General features: G+C 34.3%; 1 protein-coding gene across 1 annotated transcript in view; it reads right to left on the reverse strand.

Annotated features, from left to right (window-relative positions):
- Positions 1-11963, reverse strand: part of milt (trafficking kinesin-binding protein milt) — a 46848-nt gene extending 34885 nt beyond the window's left edge. Inside the window, exons 1-3 of the mRNA XM_017614195.1 lie at positions 11477-11963; positions 7950-8121; positions 7247-7456 (exon numbers count right to left, since the gene is read on the reverse strand). Coding sequence (XP_017469684.1) covers positions 7247-7456; positions 7950-8121; positions 11477-11479 — 385 coding nt within the window. The 5' untranslated portion in view covers positions 11480-11963. The remainder of the gene's footprint in view (positions 1-7246; positions 7457-7949; positions 8122-11476) is intronic.
- Positions 11964-12957: the final 994 nt, after the last annotated feature.

The raw sequence follows: 12957 nt of genomic DNA on the forward strand, positions 1-12957 counted from the left end.
GTAAACAAAGCGACTGACGTTTTTACAGGAAATAGTGGTTTTTGCGTTCCCGTGCACTTCTGCATCTGTTCTCCTTTTACTCTCACTTGAGAGAGTAAAATTGTTTTTTGACAGTTCCACAGGTTTTAGTCCGAAGTTCAAAGGAAGAGACTAAGTGCTTTTTGCGTTCCCGTGCACTTCTGCATCTGTTCTCCTTTTACTCTCACTTGAGATTTGGTAAATTACATACAGGCTGCTGTTCACTGGCTCTTAGACTATTATTCTGGATAGTATACACAAACTCAAAATGTGTGTAATCATCGCTGAACGATACAAAATATCTTGACCCATTACACGCAAGTGAATCAATCGGCCTACAGACATCAGAGTGAATCCTTTCAAGTGGTCTTTTACTTCGTTCGCGATGTCCATTAATTGGATCACGACTATGTTTTACTTCTTTGGCCACGTCACAAAATTTGAATTTCGCCTTTAATTTCTAGTAGAGATGAAACGATACGTGTAAATACAAGTACATACTTGATATTTTTCGATCGATACCAAGTAATTTTGGCATTGATACTTGCCAACCAACAAATGCGACGAAGTCGATATAGTGCAAAGAATACACGCTCCAATTGCTTCACTGTTCGAAGAGTGACTGGATGAATGTTCAGTACAGACGTTCCAACGCGATGTTTAGTTCACTGGGTAACTCTACGGGTTTGACGTGCGTTAGCATGAGAAGGTCTTGAGCAAAATGCAAGGAAATACATACGCAGAAAAGGCTAGCGGAAAATACAAAAGGTAGAGGGAGTCTAGTTCTGTTATTAAAGAATATAATCAAAGAATAAAACGTGTAGGGTACAAAGAGTTGATTTAAAAAGTCTTGGAAAAACTGAAATATTCCAGACAATTTAAACGCCATCTTCGTATTTAGTCTGGAGAAAAGTAGATGTCAAAAAAATCTTTAACTTTTCAAATACTTTTAAGAATTTCTTTTAGCTAAATTTCATCTGTATCATTTTGTTTCTGTACTCTTCACACTTCCAATTGTATGTGGAATTCTACCTGGTGAAGTATTAAGGAGACATTTTTACAACTATCGTATTTAAATCTTTGGCTCATAATTTTTAAAAGCAAATATATTCGTGTTAAGTATAATAAAAGGAGACTTTTTCTCATAAATATTTTATGAGCAAATTTTTTTCTTAACCCAGATTAACTTTCTTTTAATTTTTTCCAAAGAATTGTCTGTAAATATCATTCATCATTAAACATATAGTTTAGAGTTTAGGATTCCCAGATAATGGTTAACTTATAAAAAATTAACTTATTTAGTTCATAAGGAATACCTTCATAGCCAAAAGTATTAGTAGGTATCGATTCTTTAGATCCGATCTTTCTTTCGACACTACTTCCAAGTAAAAGTATCGATACCTGCATGGTATCGTTTCATTCCTAATTTCAATCCACATACCATTTCTTTATTTATCGCTTCATCAAAAGCTTGCGGTCCAATGTGTCAAAAACGTTTGTGCCACAACTCGACTTTGTTTTTATTACATATGTATATATGCAGGGGCCGCTGTGGTGTAGTGGTAAGCAGTGCGCGCTTTCACTCATCAGCACCTGGGTTCAAGCCCTGGTCAAAGCAACATCGCAAAAAATATAGAAAAAAGGTTTTTTCTTAACAGCGGTCGAGTGTATTCTGCCATTAAAAATAGCTTCTCATAAAAATACAATCGCCGTTCGGAGTCGGCGTAAAACTGTAGGTCCCTCCGCTTTGTGTGACAACATCAAGGCACACGCCACAAGTCGGAGGAGAAGCTCGGCCAAACACTAGCATATGTGTAAGCGCCAATCTATTATTATTATATATGCAGGGGTACGTTTGGTGCCTACTTCAATTTCATATAGTCCATCTCATCAGTACGCAGTCGCTAGCAAATCTCCATTCTTTATAATATTTGCCTTATTTTTGCAGAATATTACATCGACACCAGCATTCGTTTGCTTTTGGACTGATAACAAATTGCCACGCAATTCTGGTACATACAAAACATCATTTATGACAAACGGTACTCCTTTGTTATACCATGTTCTGACCGACATCGAAAACATGTTTTCGTTGCTAAAACTAGTTTTCGACCTAAAACATGTGTTTTCGTCCATGTAAAATCTGTCAAACGAAAACCAGTTTTCGCTGAAAACTACTTGAAAACTCACGTTCCACTCGTTCCAATCGGTGTCTTCACTAGTTTTTTTCGATTACTTATCGAAGTGGAAGTCATATTTTATCATCTTTAATACGCTATTTCGTATTGTATGTAAATTGGCTGGCCAAAGTAAAATAAGAATGAGAGTAAGAGGTTGCTAATGAAAAGAAAATGTGGGAAAAGTATTTTGGTTTTGTTTTTGTGTAGCAAAACTGCAATGAAATAATAGGTTTGTATAGTAACTTCTCCAGTAAAACATTGCAGCGAGAGCGTAAAAGCAAAATAGAGCGTAAAATTGAGAAGAGAAAACTAGCAGAAAAAGTTAATGAACACAAAACTAGCAAAAACTTGCAAGTGAACAGTCGTTACACTGTTTTGACATTCTGCTGTAAACATTTTACTATTTATAAATCAGTCTTAAACTCTTTGCTTTACACACAAGCACTTATACAGTCACAATATTTTGATTTAAACTCCTTTTACTTTTGTTTGTGCTAAACCAATTCAACAAATGGCGGCTTTTGACATTTATTCTTCTTCTTCTTCTGCTAGTAAAAATTTCACTAGCAAGAATTTGCAGCTCTCCCGTGTTGTTACGCTCTCGATTCAGTGCTCTCTTGCAAATTTTTTGGGTTATCATACACTTTTCCAGTAAAAATTTGCAGGTTCCAGTACAAATTAGTACTGACTATTGGTTACTATACAAACCTGATGTAAGAAATGTCAACGAAAACACTAACAGCCGGTGTGAACAGCCTTCAGCCCACAATTCCAAAACTCGTTTTCAAAGTGTTTTCGTTGTCGGTCAGAATATGGTATTACTTATTTCAGTTATTTTCCCTGAATACTTAGCGATCAAGCACTGATTATCTTTTGCAACATTTATAAAACCTGGATTATGCATTTTAAAAATATCTCGAAAATACCATTTCTCTTTGGCCATATGGTCACTCGCACTTGAATCCAGTTTAAATTTCTTCCAACTGTCTTTGTCGCATATAATTTCCGCAACCAGCAACAAAACAAACTCTTTAAATCATAGTTTTTATTGTCATCTCTTTGGAGATCCCATATTTTAATTTCTTCAACAAATAGCCTTCCTTTGACAAAATCGAATGTCAACTTCTCTTCGCTAAATTTTGTAATGCAGTTACCAGTGAATCAAACTTTTCAGATAAGGTCCAGAAAAATTGAGCCAACAGATCTTCTTCACTTACTAAAGCCCCCGCTGTCTTCAGTTTCCTTACTAAATTTTTAAACAAAACAAGATGAGTCACCACAGACTCGTATTCTTTTATGCGAAGCGTTGCTAGCTGCTTTCGCACTAAAAGTTGGCTTACAATCGATTTCTTCGCACTTGCAAATGCTCCCACATTACTCTGGCCGTTTTCTTGTCCCGAATATAGCCTAAGCAATTCTTGTCCTTTTTAAAAAACTCTGCTCTCTCTCAGCTGCATCTTTGGAGGATGTCCCTTTAAAACCTACGCCAAATTGAGCGACTCAAAATGCAGTTCCACTCTGAACTGCCAATTATCGAAGCCGATGCCCGCGAACTGCCATTACCTTTCATGTTGCCCATTTTCTCTCGAAAACTCCAAGAGTTGCCTCATCAGATGTTTTCATTGTCCATGCCTCCGCGCCATACACCAGCACAGGCATGATGAGTGACTTATAGAGTGTGTAAATAAATAAGTAATGAGTGTTCAAATGAAAATGCGCAAAGATTTTTTGTATGAGAAATGAGCAGGAAATAATGTTACTCATACGCCATGTACACCTAAATAGCACGCTTTCATGCTCATATTTCATACAAAATTTATCAGAAGATAATTTAAGTAGGCCTTCTTAAGTAAAGCTATTCTAATAGACCTGCTCAAGAAGGGCTGAAAAAAGTGCTTTCTTGCATGCCTTCTAGAAGAGCTTATCCATTTACAATTGACGCGAATGCACAAAAATTTATATTATTCAGCATTACAATTGAATTTCAATACATTTTAAGTTGCAATAACACATATTTGATAGAAACCTTAAGCAAATACTTCAAGGATGTATGATTTTTATAAGTTAAAGAAGCAACTTCCAAAGAACTCTTCCAAAATGCCTTCTGAAGTACGTCCTATAAAAGCCCTTCTGGAAGGCCTTCCATGGGTAGCCAAAGAAGAAGCCCTTAAATTTTGCCAATCCATACAAAAAAGAAAGGAATGTAGAATTGAAGGCCTCTTGACTTTCAGGAAGGTCTTTCGGAAGGGCTTTTAACTCTTGAAATTATCTACTGGGTATCTTCTGAGTTATTAGTACCTAGCTACAATTATCTTAGGTCTGTCTGCAAGACCATTTTTTGTCAACGATACGCATTTATGGAATTCTATTTCAGCTGCTGCTCCCAGTAGCTTAAAAAAAAGCAACTTTAGAACTGTGTCGTATTCGTACTTTCTTAATAAGTTTTAATGTATTTTAGCCCTGAGTTTCGCTATCTATTAGGACTATCACAAGCGTAAGTACCAGGCGCTCTCAGTGAGTCAAAAAGAGCTACTTTTCCATCAGCCGGGAAACATACAGAAAAAGGGAAAAAATTCGCCAACTACGATTTCTATTGATTTTCGTACGGGCTATTCGAAAGCGCTTTGCGTTTTCCAAAGTTTTTCCATTTTCACGGTGCAAATTCAAAAAGAAAATTGATTTGTAATTTTTCCCATAATGGTCGTTTTTTCTCATTTTAAGTTATCAAAACCTAAATATGAGATTTTTGTCATAAAAATCACTAAAGGGAATATTTTATTAAATACTTTTTATTTTAGACCGCGCGAGAGGGTTCCAGGATATCGTGAGTCTTAATAAGACTACAAGCGTGGCGACGAATAACTGTTACCCAGGTTTTTTTGAGAAATAAAAGCGTCCTTTATAGATTTTGCGAAAAAAGTATTTTATTGTTAATTTTCCACAGATTTTACTTTAGTTGTATTAATAAGTTTTTAAATTTTAATCCATATTTACATTTGCCAGCAGTGTAAACTTTGAGAGAAACGTCTTTTTCAGGTGTATTTTTTCTTAACCTTTTTATAAAAAAGTACAAAAAAGAAAAAACTGTATAAGGTTGGTCGAATGAATGGCCGTCCTAGTCACCAGTTCCGAGTCTATTCGATTTTTGAGTATAAGGCCTTAGGTTGGACAGAAGGGGGAGTATAAGGGACTCAAAATGGAAAAAATTAGCCTATGGTTACAGAAGATATGGAATAAATTATCTGACGAAGACCTGCGTGGCAAATGAACTTTTCTCTCAAAGTTTACACTGCTAGCAAATGTAAATAAGGATTAAAGTTTAAAAACTATTTAGTACAACTAAAGTAAAATCTGAGGAAAATTAACAATAAAATACTTTTTTCGCAAAATCTATAAAGGACTATTTTATTTCTCAAAAAAATCAATTCAATTTAAAAATTGGTATACTCAACACGTCTTTGGGCTCTTTCATCAATAATAACTAATGGCGTTTTCTTTCCTCGAAATAAATTTCACCTTTTTATATGGGAATATTATCAGAGTGCAACACTTTAAAGAAAGAGCACGCAATATGTATGGGAAGATGCTAAGGAAAGAACACGAAAGCTTGACGGCCCTGGCGCAGGGCAGAATAAATGCAACATTATTTCGAGAAAGGAAAACGCTATAAGTGATTTAATATGTACCACACTGAAAGCTCCGTTAACCCTAGAGTACTAATCATATTTTGCATATTTTAAAACCCTATTGTTAAAAAAACAAAAGGAAACTAAATGTTATATATATTGATAAACTTATAAATTTGATGTTTGAACTTAATCACCCGTATGCTGTAATCCGAAAGTTCGAACTTTCTTTGTACTTTGACACAAACAAATCAAAATAAATATAATCGCAAGTGAACAGTGAAATTTAAAAAATTGTTTAATCGTATTTGTAAATGCTTTTCCTTAATTAAGTAACATATAATGGACTCAGTGGCCGATGCACTTTTGTCTCAGGAGAAAGAACGTGCTGCAGCCAACTGTTGCTACGTCGGATTCAGGCATACCAACATTACGAATTTCGAAGATGGCCTACGAAACGAATTTCGAAACTACGATACGACAACAGGGATTTCAGAATACCAAATTTACGATTCGTAGCAAAATCGAATCTACGACGGATTACAGCATAGGGGTGGATAATAAAACAACTTTTTGGTTCATAAAAACTCGAAAATATTGTATATTCAATATATTTAACATACGCTTCTATTTTTATATTTTTATATGAGCGTATCAAAAAAGGACTAAATTTTCTGCTGGACCTCACCAACGAGATCAATAAAAAATCGACAAATTATATTCGTATTAATATAAAAAAACAGCAAAACTTTAATTAGAAATTTATTTTGCACATAAGTAGATAACACAAAAAACACATATCACACTCCGATAGTCCAAACAAAACAAAATGCCTTCTCTCAACCACAGAATATGAAGGGTTAAAAACAGAAGATAAAGGTCCGCAGTCATACCACTCATTAGAAAAAAAATGAGTAAAATGAAAGTAGTAGTCGTCGAATCGAATATTAGTACTCTAGGGTTAAGAAAATCGTACAAGACCTATGGTACATGTAAAAGTGACGATTCAGATTTTTTTTAAGCTAATATTTTTCTTGTAATGTTTGCTTTGATACTTTTTCTGATTATTTTCTGTGTAATAACTCATTACTAATTTAAATCATATAGGAATGTGAAATAAATTCGCATATTATTTGTACTCTAATCCTACTCCAAAAAGGAGTTGTTGTTGTTGTTGTTGTAAAAGCATACAAATTCCCCAAAGAGATTTTGGGGAGTGTTGCTGGAGTGGTGGCAGTCCTTGGCCAGATATATATCTATCTGGGTCGTTCCGGTTACGTAGACCCGACTGTCGTGGGAACGTCCAAAAAGGAGTGTTTGTTTCGTCCGATCCGCAAAAAAAAAACGAGCCAGTATAGGCAAACTTATTTTCCCCACATAATTTCTAATAAATATGCTACGCAAAAACACTATAATACTTACGAAAATAATTTAAAGTTTCACGTGTTTGTTCTCTGGTTAAACCAAGACCTTCAGTTGGTATCGTTAGTGCTGGTGCTGGAACATACCAATCTTGGTTTGAATATCCAGAAAAATCTGTCAAGAAGTCCGAACGCACTTTATATTTAGGTATTTGTTCCTCCAAGAGAGAAAATATTTCGACTTCAGGTAAATTTTCGGTGCTACACAAATCTGTAAATAAATTATTTTTAATACATTTGCTTGATAAAAGGTATTATACGTATTTGAATGCATATGAAACTTCGTTGATCCCAAAAACAGCTAAAAAAAAATGCACACCCTTTGTTTTTGACTGCACACCTTTAAGAAATCCAACCAATGACAAAAAATACAAACTTGTATAATGACACCTTAAAAGTTATTGTAATGTGAATGCATGTGAACGATATTTAATAAAAAAGTTGAGTTTTAAATCAGATTTAGGGCCGTTTTCTTTTTTCAAGTAAAGTTTAAAATTTATTTGCCCTTTAAACATAAATTTTGAGGTTACAAGATATATTCTGGTGACTGAATGAAAATATTATTTATATAATAGTATTTAACGATTTCTTTTGATAAAATGCAGTTCCTTATCTACAATCTCTGTTATGCATGCAAACACATATGTATGTACCACTGTAAATATATTTACATAGATTTGTACGTATAATACTGATCTGCGTACCTGTGATACAGCTAGCATCAACCATTTGCACTTTTGCCCTGACATTTTGTGGTTGTTGTGTAAGGCGCTTTGTTGATAATTTGGGTAAATGTTTGTTAAGTGTAGCTTGTGCTGATGGACTTAGCGGGGCGGAGGACCTTAGAGGCGCTGAAAGCATATAAATCCCCGATTCCTATTGAAGAAAAAGCAGATTACTATCATTTAACCAAAGATAATAAAAAATATTAAATTATAGAAATAAAATATGTATATATTTAAGTATTTACGTATGTATCTCGAATTTACTTCCTTAATCCGGATATCTGGTCAAAGTTAATCTTTAGAATATGTATGAATATACATACGTACATACTGGTACATATGTATATGCCCTCGTGGTCAGCTGATTAAGTTAAGTGACATTTTGAAACGCCTGCACCGTCAACAAATAAAAAATTATTAAAAATCTCCGTGATTGTTTTACAGTTTTAAAATTAGCCCTTTAACCTACTTAAATTCAATGGGCTATAAAACTGCATACCTAAAATTATTAATAAAATGTATAAAACTTTTGTAACTATGTAACTGTTAAAGTTTGTTTCATTTCTGTATATGTGCGAAGTTTGAAATGTGAATTTATGTGGCACTGATTATGTAATGTGCTGAGCTTTTATAAAAACAATTAAAAAATTAAATAGACAAAAGAAAAATATCCTAAACTGGTCAAAATGTCACTTAACTTAATCCGCCGACCACATGTAGGTAAGTATATGTATTACATACATATGTATATGTATAATGCCTGCATATTTACTAAATTCATGCTTAATAACGGTTTCAAATTTTTTCATAACTTCGGTCTTGAATTTAAGCGAACAAAAATAAAAGTTACCAGTATAAATCTGATATTTCTATTTAGTATTGTGTCATTAGAGTATGTACTATTTTTCAAATTCAACGAAAGTCATCTAAATAAAGTAAATAACGACTTAATTAGAATCAATATTTTAAACCTGTCACACGAGTACATAAATATGTATACATACATGTATGTACATACGTACATATGGATTGCACCAATTCGTCGACCAATTGTTTATCAGTAAATTTCATATATAAGGTGCTAATCAAAACGAACCCAATTTCTTCCCTTTCCTTCCCTTATATGCAGTGGCGGATTTAAATATTTGCCGCCCCTAGGCAATTCATAACTTGCCGCCCTTTTTTCACGAAAAAAAAAATAATAAAATCGCTCATCCGGAAGATTTTTTGACCTCGCGCAAGACAAACAGAAGACCATACACAGATACACTGCCTAATTTGACATACGACGGAAGCTGACCTTCAGATTATTCACGTTATGATACACTTATGAAAAACTGGTGGGCTTGGAATCAAGAATTTTCTCGAAAATGCACGCTCGTTTTTCGGCAGTGTTGTCAAGTGTGGTAACCTTTTAGATGATTCTCGTTCTCGGGGCAGCGTGTCGGCTGTTTCTTTGCGTCACGCGCAGGCGCGCCGTCAGGTTTCTAAGCCGCGTGAATGAAAGTTAAATGGAAATTTCAACGACTGCTATACTAAGGAAAAATTCGCAGCGTAATTCTAATTTTGAATTGTATTGAATGAGATGAATCATTAATAATATTTTACAGACTACAAGTGCAGCTGAATCCAAATAAATTTTTTTCTTTTAATTTAGCTGTCTTAAATTTTGCCGCCCCTTAATTCCGCCGCCCTAGGCTTCAGCCTATGTTGCCTGTACGATAAATCCGCCACTGCTTATATGGGAGCAAGGGTTTTGTGCGAAAACAGGTTGACAAACTACCAGTCAATAATGCTAAAGGTGTTAATACTATATATTACGAACTCTTTTATTGCTTTGATGAGCAAATGAGATAAGTACCGTGCCTACGTGCAAAAAAGGTAGTACCAAAGCTGCTCCATCAAACACTGGCGTTTGCGATTGTTTAATGATCATGAACTGACTTCGCTACATACATACTTACATATACATATATACACAATAATGTACATTGTACATTCATATGCACACAAATATGAATGTATGTACATACATGCTATAAACATTTGAAGGCATACACACATATTATGGACATTCATACGTAAGTATGAATGTATGGATATACTTTCATAAATAAACTTATTGTTTAACGAAGCTTTAACCAAACTAACAAAAAAAAGAGAAATTGAAGTTGCTTAGAAGTACAGATTTGTTTAAAATTTTATTATTATTTGTTTATATTCCAGTCGAACACGTGCATTTAAAGACGTATTCACTAAGATGATAAAATTATCAACTTGGAATCTACATTGATGAAAATAATAATTGAAGACGTCATTTAAACCAAGGGAACTGTAGATAAAGCGAAAATAGAAAATTGTATGGCCATTAGATATTTTTTAACACTTATGTATTGCATTTGTTCTGCACAGTACTGTATAATTGCTTTTTTTTCAGAAGTGTTGGAATTTTTTTCTAGTACACAGTTTTATAGCCCATTCAATTTTAGTCCAATAATATGCAAGTTTCATTGGCTAAAAATTACCGTTGATTTTTTAGAATTTTTTTTGCCGAAGGTGTTGCAGGTTTCTTCCATATAAAAATGAATTGTGTTTTCTCGTTATATGGAAGCAAATGGGACACAAACAATTCTAAAAAATCAACGGTAATTTTTAGCGACTTCAAACTTGAAACTGATAATGTGTATCTTAAAGCTGCGTACTCGAAAAAATTCTAACACATCTGGGTGGGGGTCCTATAGATAGACAGAAGCGTCTCTAGGTTGCTCTCGTGCAAATAAAGAAAGCAATTTTATCCGTGGAGTATGTATGTATAGTTAATTTAAGAGATTATTTTTGCACCACTATTTTTTCTACTAAGAAACCTGATAAGTAAATACTAAAATTGAGCTCAAGTAGGTAGCTTCTAAATGTATTACTCACATGTTATAAGTTTTATCAATTTCAATTGAATATACCTAATAAATTTGGTCTGATTGTATACTTGACAAATAAAGTTATTAATTAAGGATCCTTATTGCATAATAGCAGTTCTACTTATAAAAATTGCCGTGCTAGCAACTGCAAAATATGTATGTATGTAAAAGCACCATTTATGGTCGAACAAAAATAAAACAAATGGAAATTGTTAAGAGTTTGCTAACTTCCGCTCTACGATCTTGCAGTCACGTACATATGTGTATAGTATGTGCATTTGTATGATCCATATACCGCGAGTTTTATCTTAGTACCGTCTTCAAACATTGTAACCAAATATGTATTTTGATGAATAATTGGCGGTTTATAATTTATACGCTTTTAAAATAGAGCATCCGCGGTTCTTATATAATAGAGCAGAAATACAAACAACCATCCTTTTTTTTAAGTTTGGACAGCCGCAAAACATATAAAGTAGGTTTACATACTAGTGTAGGCGTTTGTGTCACTGAACGATTACAAAATCATTTCCCACACCCTGCCAATAATGGGAAAAAGTTATCTCACTATATTCTATTATAAATTTTTACCATTGTCTGTTTTTATTATCCACAAAATTTCTCCTCGTTGATCTGCTATTCCTTCAAATGATTGGCAGGTTGTCCAAGAGTTATTTATTGATGTACAGCTTCATTAGAAAAATCGAATTTTCCGCTTTTCATTACGAATGCCCGTCTATTATTATTGTTGCAATTACTTTATTCGTTTCTACTTGTACGAGGTTCGCGTTTTTCACTTAGCACACTGGATACGATTACGCACACATTTATTTTTTTATTTTTTCTCCATTTTTACTGAGTTTCGCTCTGACGAAAATGATTGCATAAAAAGTAAACTATCTTAAAATAAAATATATTGCCTTAATTGATATCTATTTGCACCAAGTTTACTGTTTCATTTAATTTCGCTCAAAGATTTGATGATTTAATTGTGCGAAACTAAAAAAAGAATGCAAATGACACTGGACAACGAAAAATGACTGAGCTTTGTTTAATCGGCACTGAATTCCGTTATGTGAGCTCAACTTCAGAGATGTGTTCCAACGACAACCAAATTGTTTTGACCGTTTTGACAGCAGAGTTTACAGGGTAGTTACACGATAAAGAACTTGCTTTACGGCGCGTTTACATTGGATAATGCTGTCAATATAATAACGGCGCGTTTACATTGGACCAAGAATGATAGAATACAAGATTGCGCAGTCCTGGCCGTTGACATTTGTGTACCACAAGTAAACAAAAAGTAAAGCGAAAAGAAGAACGAGTTGAAACTGCCAAAGCAGTCCACTTTACGGCGAAACACGTGTTTTAATTTTGCTAAATGCGAAATTATTGCATTTCTCACCTAATCTATTAGTGAATAGTGAACGTTTTAGTGCACTCCATTGCTTTTCAATTGAGGCTGCTGCAGCAAACATTTTAGTGCACTCCATTGCTTTGCAATTAAAGCTGCTGCAGCAAACTCCGGCAGCATCTCAGCGGGATTGACATTTTCATTGAACATTCGGGAACGCCCTACACACAAAATGCAACGTTCCTCGCAGCGCTACCCTTGCATCTACGCATCTTGCGTCTTGACGGCTGTCGTAATTTAACGCACGACACTTCATTTTATTAGTTTTTATGCAGTCTTCAACCCAAAAACCACTCACAAATTGCACATTAACACAATTTAATCTGATTTTTCACTTATAATTCAAATTTCACTTCGTGTAGAGCAAGCAAAGCAGGTGGATGGTCTTTCTCTGTTCGGTGACTGCGTTAAATTACTTAAACTTATTTGATAAAAACGGTTGTGTGAAATCCTTCAAGAGTGTGGAACATAATTTTTTTAAACCAAAAATCTACTGGGAATTTGCCCAATTTGGTAAGCTACATCGTGCTTCTTATTTTTAATATTTCCTTTTTTGTGCTGGTGTGCTGTGACAAGTGAAGTGAAAAGGAGAGTTTAGGTTAGGGCGAGTGACGCTATGGAGGGAAATTCTGATAAGATTGATGATGAAGCCAATGAG

This window comes from Rhagoletis zephyria, unplaced genomic scaffold (genome assembly GCF_001687245.7).
Source record: "Rhagoletis zephyria isolate East Lansing unplaced genomic scaffold, Rhagoletis_zephyria_1.1 Rzeph_scaffold_00790, whole genome shotgun sequence".
NCBI lineage: Eukaryota > Metazoa > Arthropoda > Insecta > Diptera > Tephritidae > Rhagoletis > Rhagoletis zephyria.